Genomic DNA, 16,431 nt, shown 5'->3' with positions numbered 1-16,431 from the left:
GTTTAAGTCAAATAAGAAACATTAAAATTCCTTGTTATGTAAAGAGCAGTGCAGTGCAGGCGGAGTGATGCCGCAGCAGGAGTGAGGATGGAGCGGAGGGATATAAAGCGTGGTACAGGACGATGCCGTGATATGGTGCCGCCCCGCTCTGTGTACCGTACGTCTCTGTGTGTTTTATTTCCTGACTGCTCTTCTCAGACATGGAGTTCCTGGAGGTCCTCCTCGAGGGTCTGAACCGGGTCCTCCTGGTACGAGGCGGCGGCCGTGAAGTCATCACCATCTACTCTTAAAGAAAAACGACTCACGCCCCCACCCTGCACACATGGGTCATTGCCACGGATGCCCGTCACCGGGCATTTTCAGGGGAAGAAGCCCGATTTGTTTTTTATGAAGGGCGGGGTTGTTGGAAGGCGGGACCACTTGTGATTGACAGATGGTTTGAAGGACCTCCGAACAAAGCGAACGAGCGTGGAATCAGCCGACTGACTGGGAGAGTGAGCACAGTGTGTGTCGACGCTCGGCCTCTGTACCCCCCGCATGTGGAAGATAGAGCATAGAGACACTTTATATTGTTCATTTAACTCAGAAAACATTATGTTACATTTTCATATTCTCTCCCTCTCGTGTCAATGTCGTCCAGCTACCGGCTCTCAGCGTGTACAGATCGATATGAACCCCGTAGTCTTTTATGTTTTCTGGTGAACTTTGGGAGGTGCACACACCTGAGGACACACACATGCACAGAGGATCGGTTCCAGAACGGCTTTGAGCGTAGAAAGGTCTCAACAACTCATACTGGAGTTTTTATTATTATGTTATATTACAGTTTGGTGAGCTGTGTGTTCCGCATCGCCATTTGTGCTAAATGTTTTCAGTTCAAATAAGAAATAAAGTGGTTAGAGTCTGAAGTACAGAGAGGCGAGCCGTCCGCCGAGCTTCTAAAACATCGTAGGGTGAGGAAACATAGGTTGTGGAGCCAGCGATGTGGCAGAACCAGGGGTCAGGGGTCGGGTAAAGGTCCTCCCTGGAGCCACGTTTGTAGTTCAAGTGTTCTGTGGTTGTTTGCCTTTTCAGTTATCAAGTTAAGGACGGGCACCGCACACTGCATCAGCCTACTGATACTCCATCATCACTCACGTCTCTCACACTTGTTTTAAAGGGGAAAATAGCCATAGTTAATATTCTAGGTCTCTATTTGTGAACTTTATAGAAGGACACATATAAGCGCACATGTATACATATTTATGGTGACTGCAGTAGTGCTCAGTTGGGAGGAACTACGTTTTTTTTTAATCCATGGGCTGTTTGACAGCATGCAGTAGCTTAAAGTGGCAATAGACAGCTTTTTCAGTTTGAACTTATTATGAAGGAAATATCGATTTCACAATGTAAAAGCTTTAGCACACGACCAATGTTTAGATTGGTTCCCTATAAGCCTCGTTCTCACTATGCAACTCTGTCTGCCACGGGGTACGGACTCCCTGCACAGCACAAAGGGAGAGGGAAGAGCTGGAGTTGTGCTTGTGAAGGTAATGAAATAATAATACAGAGGCTCTGTAGTCTGAACTATGTCAGCAGTAGCACAGCTTCAACGCTTCTGTTCTTACTTTTCACAATAAAAGCCCTCGACGTAATAACGTTACACTGCATCACTGTTTAGCAGAGAGCAAGAGGCACCTAAAGGAAGTAGCTAAATGTAGCATAAATGGTGGTCAGTGGAACAAGCAGAGTAACCGGGGAATGGGAATGAGCTGCGGATGGAGAGAGAGGAAGAAACGCTGTCTGTTTCCACTTTAATGAAACCGTAGATCGGCTAATTGGTTTGCACATTGAATCTTTACTTTGCCCTCTGAATTATCGCGGATATTTAACAAAGCGTGAAACGTAAAAGCGCTAATTGACATGTAAACGAGTGTCATTTCTCACACATGGACGTATTTACAGCACTGTTGACTTTGCACTACCGGTCTTTCAGCACTTAACCCATCGCGTCCTCTCGCCTGCTTCTACCGCCTACAGCAGGGGGGTCAAAGTGATCCAGTTAAGGGGTCGCTGTGGCTGCAGGTTTTTATTCCAACCAAGCGAGAACACACCTGATCCAACAAATCCACTGTGTGAAGACAGTTCAGGTGATTGCATGACTCGAGTCAGGTGTGTTCTTGCTTGGTTGGAATGAAAACCTGCAGCCACAGCGACCCTTTACTGGATCACTTTGACGCCCCTGGCCTACAGTGACACTTTCCACTGGTCCGAACACCGCCGCGTTCTTCTCACATTAGTGGAGCGAAGCAGCAAGTGACCCCATGCTATTTAACGCTCATGTTTCAACGTTGTTTTTATTATATTTTACCACACTCTCCGAGCTTTGAGTCCCAGACTGAGCAGATTAGTCGTAAAGAGCATGTGTAGGAGAAAAAGTGCCAAAATGACTACAACAAAAGAAACTGTGGAAGTGTTCTCGATGAGTGTTAGAGCACGCCCGTACACACACCCATTCTCCATTGATGTTGTTTGTTATTGAACTCATCTCGGCCCAAAAACACTTTTAACTCTTTTAACTAACAAATGCATCTAATAATGCCGTTCCCATGGCATTCAAAAACCTGGGTGTGTGCTGCAAAGAAAGAGGAAATCACAGCACATTGAGCCCTTTTTCACGCACCTCCACAGTTTCTTTTTTGCATTAGCTGTGCAGTATTTTGTAAAGCAGAAGGTCCCGTTCTCCTGCACGTGTTCGCGGGGAAACGAGAACTTCTGATCGTGAGTTACGCGACATCTGTGTTTTCGTTGTGTTTTGTTCAGTTGTCGATGTTTGCCCGTGTAACCATGTAGCTGTTGTCTCTGTAGTGTTTGTTACATTATAATTGATCTTCTGTTACTTTGAGTCTTGGTTTTCAGTGTTATTTTTTATGGAAGGAGGCCGAGAGAGAGGTGGTGTGTGTGGAAACGGCAGCGATGTCAACTTTTTGTTTGGTTCAAACCCATCGGGAACGCAACGTTACGCATAACACACAGGACTGGAACCCCCCCCCCCCCCCCAGATTAAAGCAGCACCCTGGACTGAAGCAACCAGGGGCACAAGTGAATGCTTTAAGTCACTCTCTCACTATATGAAGTTCAGTCTATTTTAAGGTTCCTTGTTCAATTTATTTTAGCCACCAAAAACAAATAAAACAACACTTTTGTTTAAATTGTCTAGTTTTAAGAAGTCTGAAACATTGAAAGCTTGTAAAGATAAATTATTGAAGACGTTTCTTTCTTTTTAATTTGGTTACTGAGCTGAAGAGCCGTAGCTGTGCATAAAGAAAACATGGTAAAACCCAAAACAGAAGATGCTAAATCAAATAAAACGTCTCTGGAGGTAAATAGGATAGTCTGCAGTGTGTGTGTGTGTGTGTGTGTGTGTGTGTGTGCGTGTGCGTGTGCGTGTGTGTGCGCGCTTCACAGCTCTAATGTTTGAGGTGACAGGAGAATGATCAACCTCGAGGTGTCACTGAGGCTCGGCTGAAGAAGTAAGAACTGGTTCCATCGCATCTCTCTTTCAGAACGGATGTCGCGCGTGGATTCGTGAAAGGAAATTAGCCTGCGGGGTGTGAGAGGAGCAGCAGAGAAGTACGTGTGTGTGTGTGTGTACGTGTGTGTGTTCCCGTGCGCACCATTGTGAGGCGGAGCTGTTTGTGTTTCTGCTGTTGTCCGGCTCAGCTGAGAGGCCTCACAGGCCGGAACCAGAAGACCAGTTGTGGGTGCACATGTAGAAGAAGGTAGCCCTGTAAATTGTATTTGTGCCTCTGAGTAATTATTAAAAAGTGCTGAAATCACCCAACACTTGTGTTCATGCTGATTCTAGTCACGTATGGAAGATCGTTTCTGCCGATGTGACAGAAAAGAAGAAACTTTCTTAGAATGAGACTTAGTTGTAGTAAGTAAATTAGTTATGTCATTTTGTTTTAAAAGATTATTTTTGGCAGTTTTTCAATCCTCAATTAGATTGGACGGACAGGAAATGGGGTGAGAGAGAGGGGGGGCATGCAGCAAAGGGCCACATGTGGGACCTTGAGGACCTTCAAGTCAATTCAGTTTTATTTACAGTGCCAAATCATAACCAAAGTTATCTCAGGACACTTTACAGAGTAGGTAAAGACCACACTCTATGACTTATTTATGATTTACATAGACCCAACAATTCCCCCGTAGAGTACGGTGGAAACGAAAACCCTACAAAAGGCAGGAACATGGGACAGACCCAGCTCTGTGGAGGACGACCAAACCTCAAAATAACAACATAGCTAGGGGCTGGTAGCTGTAAGCTTTATCAAAGAGGACATTTTTGAGCGTACTCTTAAATTACAACTTAAATACGGGGACAGTGTCTGCCTCCTGTTGTGTGTTAGAGAAGGGAGAAACCCAAACCATGCAGGACAGTGGCCCTCCAGGACCAGGATCTTTTTTCCCATCCCATTGGTGGACATGGGCTTCCACACAGACCAGTGAAAGCCTCATTATTTGAGGAGCATTATCATTATTTACTCAAAGAACCATTCCACTATAGCCATGACAGCAGTTTTTGGTATTGTTTTCCCCTTTGTGTTCATGTTCAAAGGAAGTCAACGTTTGAAAATGGGTGTGATTGGTGATGAATCTGCTCACTTGGCACTAGTTTAATGGCTGGGTGTCACCTGAATGGCCTTGTTTTCACTAATAGTGGCTCTCACTCACATTTTGACCTGATCTTTTTTATCAAGGTCTTAGTTCATACCTTTAATATTTCAGTTGATGTCATGCTCAGCCCACATGAATACCTGAATATCCTTACACAAACATGCAAACCAACTGAGTCGGCCTGTTGCACCCACCCTTCACCCAGCAACAGCTAACAGATATCTATCTAAATTACACTACATGCATCTATTTCTTATTGAATTGGACTTTTGACCGTGTAGATTTACCCTTTCATGCCTCTAACATTATTTCCACCAGGAGAGACTTTATGATTCCAGTGTGAGATGTGAAAATAAGGACATATTACAAATGTGGGACATATAACTATGACTGAATAAGAGCCTTTGGCGATGAGACCCCCTCGTCACATCACGCTCGAGGGCCAGTGAAACCACGGGTAGAGCAGAATGTAGTTAATTAATATGAAATCACTTGAGAAGGCGCCACGACAGCAGTAGATCCTCATTTTAGTTTTGTTGGTTTGCAAACTTAGAATCCTTTTGAACAAAACAAACGCAGACTGCCGCAGACACAGCGAGTGAAGGTGTTTTGCTGGTATTCACGGTGGTGAGTGTCCGCCCCCGTGGTCACATCGGTGGGGCAACATGTATCCACTAGAGGGCACCATTACCTTCTCCTGCAACTGCTTTCAGGCTGCAGCTCAGTGGCAGCCACTGATGTAGAGATGTATTATCTCCGAGCCAAATCGAGCACGTGCACATTTTTGTATCAGATGACGTCCAGAGAGACGCCAGCGTGTTTACTGTCCTTTACCGGTCCACACGCGTCACCTCTCTCTGCAGCTGGCTGTCAGGTTATCACCCAGACCCTCTGCTGTGGGAGGTGTCAGCCTACTCCTTCCCCCTCCTGCACCTCCTCTTCTATCTAAGTGGATGATCAGCAGGCCTGACCCTGACCGGTCACATGATCTGCCTCACACAAACAAACCATACCAACATCGGATTCAATCAGAGCGTGACAGAGAAAAGGAGGGAGAGCAAACCAGAGAGCGTGTAGGAACATGATGCTTTTCATGGTCACAGAATTTAAGGTTCATCCTCTACGAGTTTACAGCTGGCCTGTGCCGTTACCGTTAGTATCAACATTATTGAATTCATTATGTATGGTGCAGGAAGAAGTATTGACTTCTTTTAAGAGGTAGTTGTTGCTCTTGGGCCTCCCTCAGGTGATATCGCTGTAACTTAAGGGGGAAGTTATGGAAGGTGATTGCAACGATGCCCTAAACCTGAATCCTGTTCCCAGAGACTACAGAGTTCGTTTGACTTGAGCGGAGAAATGCGCAGCCTCACATTCAAACGCTCTCAGAGTGGATCACGCTTGAGCTTTGGCCTCGGCCGACCTTTGACCTCTTGCAGCCTGTGTTTGCATTTCACCACTTTCTCCGTACGATCTGTCGGTCCAAAGGGCTGCCGTCTCTCCCGCTCTCTTCTGTGTGCTCCAGGCGTTGTTGACCAAATCAATAGGAGAGGCTGGATGTTGACCACACGACCTGACGAGTCTGTGTGTGTGGGTGTGCGTGTGTGTGTGTGTGTGTGTGCGTGTGTGTGTGCGTGCGTGTGTGTGTGTGTGTGTGTGTGTGTGTGTGTGCGTGTAATATTGTATGTTTGTGTCCATATTGATTGAAGCTTTGACGTTCAGCTCTTTCCATCCATTAAAACGGCTGTCGCTGAGTTGTTTTGTGCTAGGTACCGAGCAGGTTTTGTTTAAAAATGTGCGTTTACTGAACTAAACTCGACTTGATTAACTCATCCAAGGGTTGATTCATGAGTTTAAAACTGGAGTTCAATGATTTGAAGTTGAGAAAAACAACTAACCCTCACATATTATCAGTAGCCTTTTTGAACCTCTGTTGGAGTAAAGATAACCCACAGGACCACTCCCATCAACTTCACTTCATTGGAAGTGTTAGAGTCATGGCAGGGGTAGGAGAATCCGGTCCTGGAGAGCCACTGTCCTGCATGTTTTAGGTTTGTCCCTACCCTAACACACCTGAGTCTAACAATAATCAAACTGTGACGAGCATCAGCTGCTTGATAACGAGCAAAGCATTAGACTCAGGTGTGTTGGAGCAGAGAGAAACCTAAAACATGCAGGACAGTGGCTCCAGGAGCAGAGAGAAACCTAAAACATGCAGGACAGTGGCTCCAGGAGCAGAGAGAAACCTAAAACATGCAGGACAGTGGCTCCAGGAGCAGAGAGAAACCTAAAACATGCAGGACAGTGGCTCCAGGAGCAGAGAGAAACCTAAAACATGCAGGACAGTGGCTCCAGGAGCAGAGAGAAACCTAAAACATGCAGGACAGTGGCTCCAGGAGCAGAGAGGAACCTAAAACATGCAGGACAGTGGCTCTCCAGCACCAGAATTGCCCACCCCTGGGTAATGGGAGTCAACAACCGGGTCCACTTGAGAACCAGTAACAACTTGCAATCTACAGCCTCCAAGCTTATCAATTCTTATTATCGATTACAGAAGTTACACGGTGCAAAACAACAACGTCAAACTCTACGCCGCCGCTGCAAACTTGGGACAAGAAGAAGTCACGGTGGAGAGGAAGAAACTGTCCAAACATGTGCCGTTCTAACAACACTATCTCCACGCAGGCGGGCGTAGCAGGGCATTACTTTGAAAACCTGAAATGAAAAAGAAAGCGTGACAAATATAACTGTGTTCAGACTCAGAGAATAACAGAGTTGAGTTGATGGTGGAGTGTGTTTTCTCACCCTAACTCTGCAAGGAATCAATAAAGAATCCGACCAATAAGCAGAATCGATACTGGTATTAATAGAATATTACATATTATATCATTTCCCATGCATTACACTGCATAACATTTAGCTGACACTTGTATCCAAAGCCTGGTGAGATCAGTTCTAACTCCAACCCCCCACCCTCCAGACTGTTCTCATTCTCATGAGTCTTCGGCCTCAAACGGCACTGAATTTAATGAATTGTCTTTATTGTCATTGTACCATTCATTCATTCATTCATCTTCAACCGCTTATCCTGGGGTCGGGGTCGCAGGGGGGGCTGGAGCCGATCCCAGCTGACATCAGGCGTGAGGCGGGGTCCACCCTGGACAGGACGCCGGTCTATCACAGGGCACATAGAGACGAACAGAGACAGACAACCATTCACACCTACGGGTGATTTAGAGTCATCAATGAACCGAACACCTGCACGTCTTTGGACTGTGGGAGGAAACCGGAGAACCCGGAGAAAACCCACGCAGACACGGGGACAACATGCAATCTCCATACAGAAAGGCCCACCGTGTAGCCCTGTCATTGTACCAGTACAACGAAATTTACAGTACAATCCCTTAAAGTGCAGAAAATACATTTAACATTAAAAGCATCAAAAGCATCACTGGACTGAAGTGACATCACATGAGAAAACTTCACACACAGCTCTCCCTGCACACACAAAAGGCTTGATTCAACTTATACTATACATGTTTTCCACACATGCGGTCCCCAACCCCAGACTCTGATGTGTAGAAAGAGTCCCCTTCAACATGTAAAGACACACAGGTCAGTATCGGTATATGCAGCAGCATGAGAAGAGTCCCTACGCATTAACCGAAGCACCAATGGGCTCCTTCCTTTGGGATTGACTTTGAAAATCCACTTGAATGGACTTTACTATGAGAGGAGCTGGTACAGGGGCCAGTAGGTAAGTCTTTAAAACACTCTTTTAATAAACTCCGGGTTCACTAACTACGTTGTTGGTGCTTCTGTTAAGGTGTAAGGACTCTTCTCATGCTACTGCAGAGGTTTGGTGTTATCATGAGCAGTATTAGTGGTTAAAAAAGGACGTTTTAATGCGTCCAACATGCTGCCCCGAGCTAGTGTTAGCACTAGCGTTAGCCGCATTACATTACATTAATTACTGTGGTCCTGGGTGAGGCCTCCGTGTGTGAGGTGTCTCCTCGATCGACCCCAGAAGAAGACGAGGTGCGGAGGATCACAGTGGACCCGGCCATGGCGAGATTGAAATCCACCATGGATGCTTTTGATCCTGCGGCAGAATGCAAAGCAGCTCCACTCGATCAGATCTTTAAACCTTAAACAAAAGATGTCTTTCCGGTTTCTGTGCGGTTGCGTCCTGTCAGGCTCTGTTACACGGCTCCATGGAGCGAGAAGGCCGCGGTACACTGGAGGGTGAGGGTTCAGTTCCCTGGACAGCAGAGGATTCAGAATGAGACGTGTGAGGCCGAAATACATGCAACCGTCAATAACCAGGGGTCCAGAGGGGACAGTATACGCTACATTAAATATGAGTATGATGGTAAATATGAACAATAACGTGTTTTCATGCACAAGTATGCAGAAAATCTCAATTGGTCTTCTGGAAAAAAAATGTTGATCTGATAAGAGTGTCTGTAGAAAACACCACTCGTGTCACTTTCCTTTAATACAATAAAAAAACATATATAACACAACAATATCACCACACATGCATGAGGAGATAAAGAGGATATGACAGAGAGTCGACTTTAACCTCACCTGGCACTGCACAGGGCGGAATAGCACAGGGGCTCTTCTGGTGTCTGTCCAGCAGCTGAAGGGTTAAACTGGGGAGGAGAGCCGGTGAGAGCCACGTCAAGAGACACAAGGAGGGCAGGAAGAGACCGGAAGTTGTCCATGTTGCCAATAAAATAAAAGTGCTACACCACCACAGCTATTTTTTAATGTTATGACAACAATAGGGCGGCAGTAGCTCAGTCCATAGGTGACTCGGCTGGGAATCAGAGGGCTGCAGAGGTGCCAGTTCATCTCCTGGGCACTGAGGTGCTGTTGAGCAAGGCACCGAACCCCCAACTGCTCAGGGCGCTGCTCAGTCCTGTTTGTGCATGTGTGTATTTCGGGCCTGTGTGTGTGTGTGTGTGTGTGTGTGTGTGTGTTTGTGTGACCTGTATCATAATAACAGAGTGAAAAAAATGAATTTCCCTTGCAGGATAAATAAAAGCAATTCTTCTTCTTCTTCTTCTTCCTCAATAATAATAATAATAATAATAATAATAACAACTAGAATCAAAGGCTTGCTGACAGTGAGTGTTGGTAACTTTGTTTCTTATCATCAATCAATCAAAAATGATTTACAGGAACAATAATGATGCTAAAAACATGCTGAAGAAAAATACAAATGAAGTGGTAAAACATTTGTCTCAACGTTATCTAAACTGTCCTCTCGTAATAATTAGACTACTGCATTCTGGGTATCATTCATAAACTGTATCTAAAAATGGACGGATTGACTGCTGCACAAAAGTGAAGCCAAAACATCTGGATCGCCCCCTGGTGGCTGGCTGCAGTATGGGTAAAAAAAAAAAGATGGTTTCTGTCCCTTTAGGTAGTTTTTAATCCAACGGATGTTTCTTCAGGTGTGTTCTTCCTCTGATTAGTTTGGTTTTAATAAGTTATTTGATGCTATGGAACGGGGTGAAACGCCACGTTAGCTGTGATCGACTTGAGATCGGTCACTGATGACGTAACTCTACCTCTTAATCCCTACAGCACTGACTGTGGTGGCACGATTACAACACGTACCAGGGGTATTTTGGCTTCAACCCTTTGTTGAACAGTGAGCTCCATCCAGTGGACCATTGCAATTTTTTTCATATACCATAACTTAAAGTGTAATTTTGCCATCTTTTTCGGCATGAATATCAAATAAACCATTGAGAACATTTTTTGTTGATCACCTATTAACATAGAAATCCCGGAGAGTTGCTAACATCTAGACGTGGCTAACACTGATTTAGCCCCGCAAGTATAGTGCAGGCAGCGTTTATGATCTCTGATTTAGATTGATTGATTGAATTGAATAGTTTCTTGGCACTTCCTTATTGGATCAAACAGGAAGTGGCTGTGGTGGGGGCTCGGTTGGGTGGTCTTGATTGCTTTATATTTAATAATAAATACAATTAACATGATTTAAAACTGAATATCACTTCATCACTGTGTTTTTAAATCTGTTTTAATACTCCACACAGGCTACACATGCCAGTGAAACTTTTATTTTGACAATCCACTACCAGTAGCGTTTCCTGTCTCGTGTCTGACTTGACCGCGCGGCTCTGAGCTGCACATCCACAGCAGCCTTCACCGTAGTAGCGCTGCTGCCGCCGCTGGTCCTCCGGGGAGCGGACAGAAGGCGACGGCCGTGTTCGGGACAGCGCACCGCCACATAAAGCCCCTCTCCGCTCTCCTTCCTCCCGCCTCCCCGTCTCTGAAGAGCGGCTCCTGCTGGAGGAACACCCGCAGACCCGGGAGGGAGGTGACATGCCCTTCACCGCTTGGCGCAGTCCGCAGCCGTGGACGAGGGAAAGACCGGAATGGTGCATTTAAATTGCTCTTTTTAACGCCGAGGAAGCCCGGACCGCTCTCCTGTGTGTTTTGGGGACTATTTTCCGGGGGGATAACGACGTTACATGCCCGATCGCAGAGCCGGAGCGACGGGGAAATGCAGCGCGGCGGGTGTTTGGCTGCAGGTGGATGGCCAACCTGACGGTCCCAGCCGCCGCTTCCCTCCCGTTCAGCCGCTGCCGCTGCCGCTGCAGCAGCGGGTCCGGCGTCATCCGGAGCTGTAGAAACCGAAAACCGAGATCCGACGAATAAAACGAGCCATGCTCCCGGGGGTCGGCGTGTTCGGCACCAGCCTGACCGCCAGGGTGATCATCCCGCTGCTGAAGAATGAGGGCTTCGCCGTCAAAGCGCTGTGGGGCCGGACGCAGGAGGAGGCGGAGGAGCTGGCCAAGGAGATGAACGTACCGTTTTACACCAACCGGATCGACGACGTGCTGCTGCACCAGGACGTGGATCTGGTGTGCATCAACCTGCCGCCGCCTCTGACGCGGCAGATCGCAGTCAAAACACTGGGTGAGTCCCCGCAGCTGCCGGGCGGGAGGGAGGGATGCTGCGGCCCTGGTGTGGTGGTGGTGGGGGGTTTATTGTCCCGCAGTGGAGCGGTTAGAGTCCAGTGAGGTTGGTGTTTCCATCATAGGCCTAGGTGGAGCTGGAGATGAGGGCAGATCACACATCACCATCCAGTGTTGGTGGGGCTGCCCTCCTGGCTGCTGCTGCCGGCCTTAAGGTGGAGTCAGGAGAGCAGCTACAGTGCTCTTGAGCAAGGACCTCAGGTGCAGCAGTGTGTGCAGCAGCTGTCCAGTAGAGGCAAGCATTTATCATCACTCTACATGAGCACATTTTAAATTTGACCTTGCAGCCTTCTTTGAGAGGATGCACTTGAGGCCACAGCAGTGGCGCACATTTACTTTTCAGTATTGGGGCAACATGGAGCAGGGTGAGGGGGCCTCCCGATAAGAATTCAGACCATTCAACACTTCATTTCCTGCATTCAGGTGAACTTTTATGCACCAAATTATGGCGGCAATCAATTCTATGATGACTTTACTCTCAAAATATTATCTATTCTAATATTTCTCGCAATATTATGGACTAGAAATTGGTATTTTTGTTATTATTCTCACTTTAATTGCAGCTGTATTGTTGTTTGATTGATGTTTATTTCATTTATTGTCGTCTGAGTTTGCAAACTGCACCAACTTTACTTCATTGTTGCATCTATGGGTGGCATTCTAGTGGTTTTGCAAAATAAAAGTCCTCTGTTACTTGCACGAATGCAAATTGCACATTTGTTACTGGCAAATGCACATGCTCCGCATCTTGAGGGGGGTGTGTCCCTGTGTCCCTGGGATCTGCACCCTTGGGCTACAGTTTCTCTCCAAGTGCTGAGACACGTCCTCCCTGTGTGGTGGTGATGCACTTATAGGTCGGATTGTCTTCCGTACAGCTACTGAGGAAACAAACCCACAGCAGTGCTGGATGTGGGTTTGGGGACTCCCCTTAAAAAAACACTAAACTTAACCTGTGTCAGGGAAACTGGCAGACGCACAAGAGAGACACACAAAGACAGGTTGTTCTAGTTTAAATGTGGAGCGTTGCATCTTATTTTGGAGATCACTTTCAGGAGCTGTGGGATGAAAGAATGGAGGCAATGACTCCACACAGGCTTTATTTACCCCACAGTTTGGCAGCAGCGCTCAGCTGGCAGTGAGCTCTAATAGGTCAGGTGTGTGACTGACAAACACATGGGTCTAAAGATGCTGAGCAGCCAGGGAGGGACTGGGTTAGACCTGAACACACATATTGGGTCTTAGCTACAAAACAGTGGGCAGGGGGGGCGGGGGGTGGGACAGTAGGGCTGCAAATGGATTCATCTGTGAGTTTTTACGACAAAGGAATTACACTTTTATAAAACACGATTTCCCAGAGCCCAAGGTGACATCGAGCAACCATCCGAAACCCAGAATGAGGCGCTGTAGTCGTTCTACATGATCAGAAACCCAGAATGAGACGCTGTAGTCGTTCTACATGATCAGAAACCCAGAATGAGGCGCTGTAGTCGTTCTACGTGATCAGAAACCCAGAATGAGGCGCTGTAGTCGTTCTACATGATCAGAAACCCAGAATGAGGCGCTGTAGTCGTTCTACATGATCAGAAACCCAGAATGAGGCGCTGTAGTCGTTCTACATGATCAGAAACCCAGAATGAGGCGCTGTAGTCGTTCTACATGATCAGAAACCCAGAATGAGGCGCTGTAGTCGTTCTACGTGATCAGAAACCCAGAATGAGGCGCTGTAGTCGTTCTACGTGATCAGAAACCCAGAATGAGGCGCTGTAGTCGTTCTACATGATCAGAAACTCAGAATGAGGCGCTGTAGTCGTTCTACATGATCAGAAACCCAGAATGAGGCGCTGTAGTCGTTCTACGTGATCAGAAACCCAGAATGAGGCGCTGTAGTCGTTCTACATGATCAGAAACCCAGAATGAGGCGCTGTAGTCGTTCTACATGATCAGAAACCCAGAATGAGACGCTGTAGTCGTTCTACATGATCAGAAACCCAGAATGAGGCGCTGTAGTCGTTCTACATGATCAGAAACCCAGAATGAGGCGCTGTAGTCGTTCTACATGATCAGAAACCCAGAATGAGGCGCTGTAGTCGTTCTACGTGATCAGAAACCCAGAATGAGGCGCTGTAGTCGTTCTACATGATCAGAAACCCAGAATGAGGCGCTGTAGTCGTTCTACATGATCAGAAACCCAGAATGAGGCGCTGTAGTCGTTCTACGTGATCAGAAACTCAGAATGAGGCGCTGTAGTCGTTCTACATGATCAGAAACCCAGAATGAGGCTCTGTAGTCGTTCTACATGATCAGAAACACAGAATGAGGCGCTGTAGTCGTTCTACATGATCAGAAACCCAGAATGAGGCGCTGTAGTCGTTCTACGTGATCAGAAATCCCAGAATGAGGCGCTGTAGTCGTTCTACATGATCAGAAACCCAGAATGAGACGCTGTAGTCGTTCTACATGATCAGAAACCCAGAATGAGGCGCTGTAGTCGTTCTACATGATCAGAAACCCAGAATGAGACGCTGTGGTCGTTCTACATGATCAGAAACCCAGAATGAGGCGCTGTAGTCGTTCTACATGATCAGAAACCCAGAATGAGGCGCTGTAGTTGTTCTACATGATCAGAAACCCAGAATGAGGCGCTGTAGTCGTTCTACGTGATCAGAAACCCAGAATGAGGCGCTGTAGTCGTTCTACATGATCAGAAACCCAGAATGAGGCGCTGTAGTCGTTCTACATGATCAGAAACCCAGAATGAGGCGCTGTAGTCATTCTACATGATCAGAAACCCAGAATGAGACGCTGTAGTCGTTCTACATGATCAGAAAACCCAGAATAAGGCGCTGTAGTCGCTCTACATGATCAGAAACCCAGAATGAGGCGCTGTAGTCGTTCTACGTGATCAGAAACCCAGAATGAGGCGCTGTAGTCGTTCTACATGATCAGAAACCCAGAATGAGGCGCTGTAGTCGTTCTACGTGATCAGAAACCCAGAATGAGGCGCTGTAGTCGTTCTACATGATCAGAAACCCAGAATGAGACGCTGTAGTCGTTCTACGTGATCAGAAACCCAGAATGAGGCGCTGTAGTCGTTCTACATGATCAGAAACCCAGAATGAGGCGCTGTAGTCGTTCTACATGATCAGAAACCCAGAATGAGGCGCTGTAGTCGTTCTACATGATTAGAAACCGAGAATGAGGCGCTGTAGTCGTTCTACATGATCAGAAACCCAGAATGAGGCGCTGTAGTCGTTCTACATGATCAGAAACCCAGAATTAGGCGCTGTAGTCGTTCTACATGATCAGAAACCCAAAATGAGGCGCTGTAGCCGTTCTACATGATCAGAAACCCAGAATGAGGCGCTGTAGTCGTTCTACATGATCAGAAACCCAAAATGAGGCGCTGTAGTCGTTCTACGTGATCAGAAACCCAGAATGAGGCGCTGTAGTCGTTCTACGTGATCAGAAACCCAGAATGAGGCGCTGTAGTCGTTCTACGTGATCAGAAACCCAGAATGAGGCGCTGTAGTCGTTCTACATGATCAGAAACCCAGAATGAGGCACTGTAGTCGTTCTACATGATCAGAAACCCAGAATGAGGCGCCGTAGTCGTTCTACATGATCAGAAACCCAGAATGAGGCACTGTAGTCGTTCTACATGATCAGAAACCCAGAATGAGGCGCTGTAGTCGTTTGACATGATCAGAAACCCAGAATGAGGCGCTGTAGTCGTTCTTCATGATCAGAAACCCAGAATGAGGCGCTGTAGTCGTTCTACATGATCAGAAACCCAGAATGAGGCGCTGTAGTCGTTCTACATGATCAGAAACCCAGAATGAGGCGCTGTAGTCGTTCTACATGATCAGAAACCCAGAATGAGGCGCTGTGGTCGTTCTACATGATCAGAAACCCAGAATGAGACGCTGTGGTCGTTCTACATGATCAGAAACCCAGAATGAGGCTCTGTAGTCGTTCTACATGATCAGAAACCCAGAATGAGGCGCTGTAGTCGTTCTACATGATCAGAAACCCAGAATGAGGCGCTGTAGTCGTTCTACGTGATCAGAAACCCAGAATGAGGCGCTGTAGTCGTTCTACATGATCAGAAACTCAGAATGAGGCGCTGTAGTCGTTCTACATGATCAGAAACCCAGAATGAGGCGCTGTAGTCGTTCTACGTGATCAGAAACCCAGAATGAGGCACTGTAGTCGTTCTACGTGATCAGAAACTCAGAATGAGGCGCTGTAGTCGTTCTACATGATCAGAAACCCAGAATGAGGCGCTGTAGTCGTTCTACATGATCAGAAACCCAGAATGAGGCGCTGTAGTCGTTCTACATGATCAGAAACCCAGAATGAGACGCTGTAGTCGTTCTACATGATCAGAAACCCAGAATGAGGCACTGTAGTCGTTCTACGTGATCAGAAACCCAGAATGAGGCGCTGTAGTCATTCGACATGATCAGAAACCCAGAATGAGGCGCTGTAGTCGTTCGACATGATCAGAAACCCAGAATGAGGCGCTGTAGTCGTTCGACATGATCAGAAACCCAGAATGAGGCGCTGTAGTCGTTCTACGTGATCAGAAACCCAGAATGAGGCGCTGTAGTCGTTCTACGTGATCAGAAACCCAGAATGAGGCGCTGTAGTCGTTCTACATGATCAGAAACCCAGAATGAGGCGCTGTAGTCGTTCTACATGATCAGAAACCCAGAATGAGGCGCTGTAGTCGTTTGACATGATCAGAAAC

The 16,431-nt window shown here is 46.8% G+C and overlaps 2 protein-coding genes across 4 annotated transcripts in view; both read left to right on the top strand.

The window, feature by feature from the left end:
• slc12a7b (solute carrier family 12 member 7b) overlaps window positions 1-3,818 on the top strand; it is a 73,105-nt gene extending 69,287 nt beyond the window's left edge. For all 3 annotated transcript variants that reach the window (XM_083936087.1, XM_083936086.1, XM_083936088.1), the window contains one exon: window positions 199-3,818. In XM_083936087.1, the coding sequence (XP_083792213.1) occupies window positions 199-290 (92 nt within the window). In that variant the 3' untranslated portion in view covers window positions 291-3,818. The remainder of the gene's footprint in view (window positions 1-198) is intronic.
• A 7,054-nt stretch (window positions 3,819-10,872) lies between these two features.
• Window positions 10,873-16,431, top strand: part of gfod1 (glucose-fructose oxidoreductase domain containing 1) — a 44,101-nt gene continuing 38,542 nt past the window's right edge. The window contains exon 1 of the mRNA XM_083935833.1: window positions 10,873-11,622. Within this exon, the coding sequence (XP_083791959.1) occupies window positions 11,370-11,622 (253 nt within the window). The 5' untranslated portion in view covers window positions 10,873-11,369. The remainder of the gene's footprint in view (window positions 11,623-16,431) is intronic.

Source organism: Echiichthys vipera (genome assembly GCF_963691815.1).
Source record: "Echiichthys vipera genome assembly, chromosome: 21".
In the NCBI taxonomy this organism is placed as follows: Eukaryota; Metazoa; Chordata; class Actinopteri; order Perciformes; family Trachinidae; genus Echiichthys; species Echiichthys vipera.
Note: the sequence above shows the minus strand (reverse complement) of the source record. Positions and strands in the feature narration are given on the sequence as shown.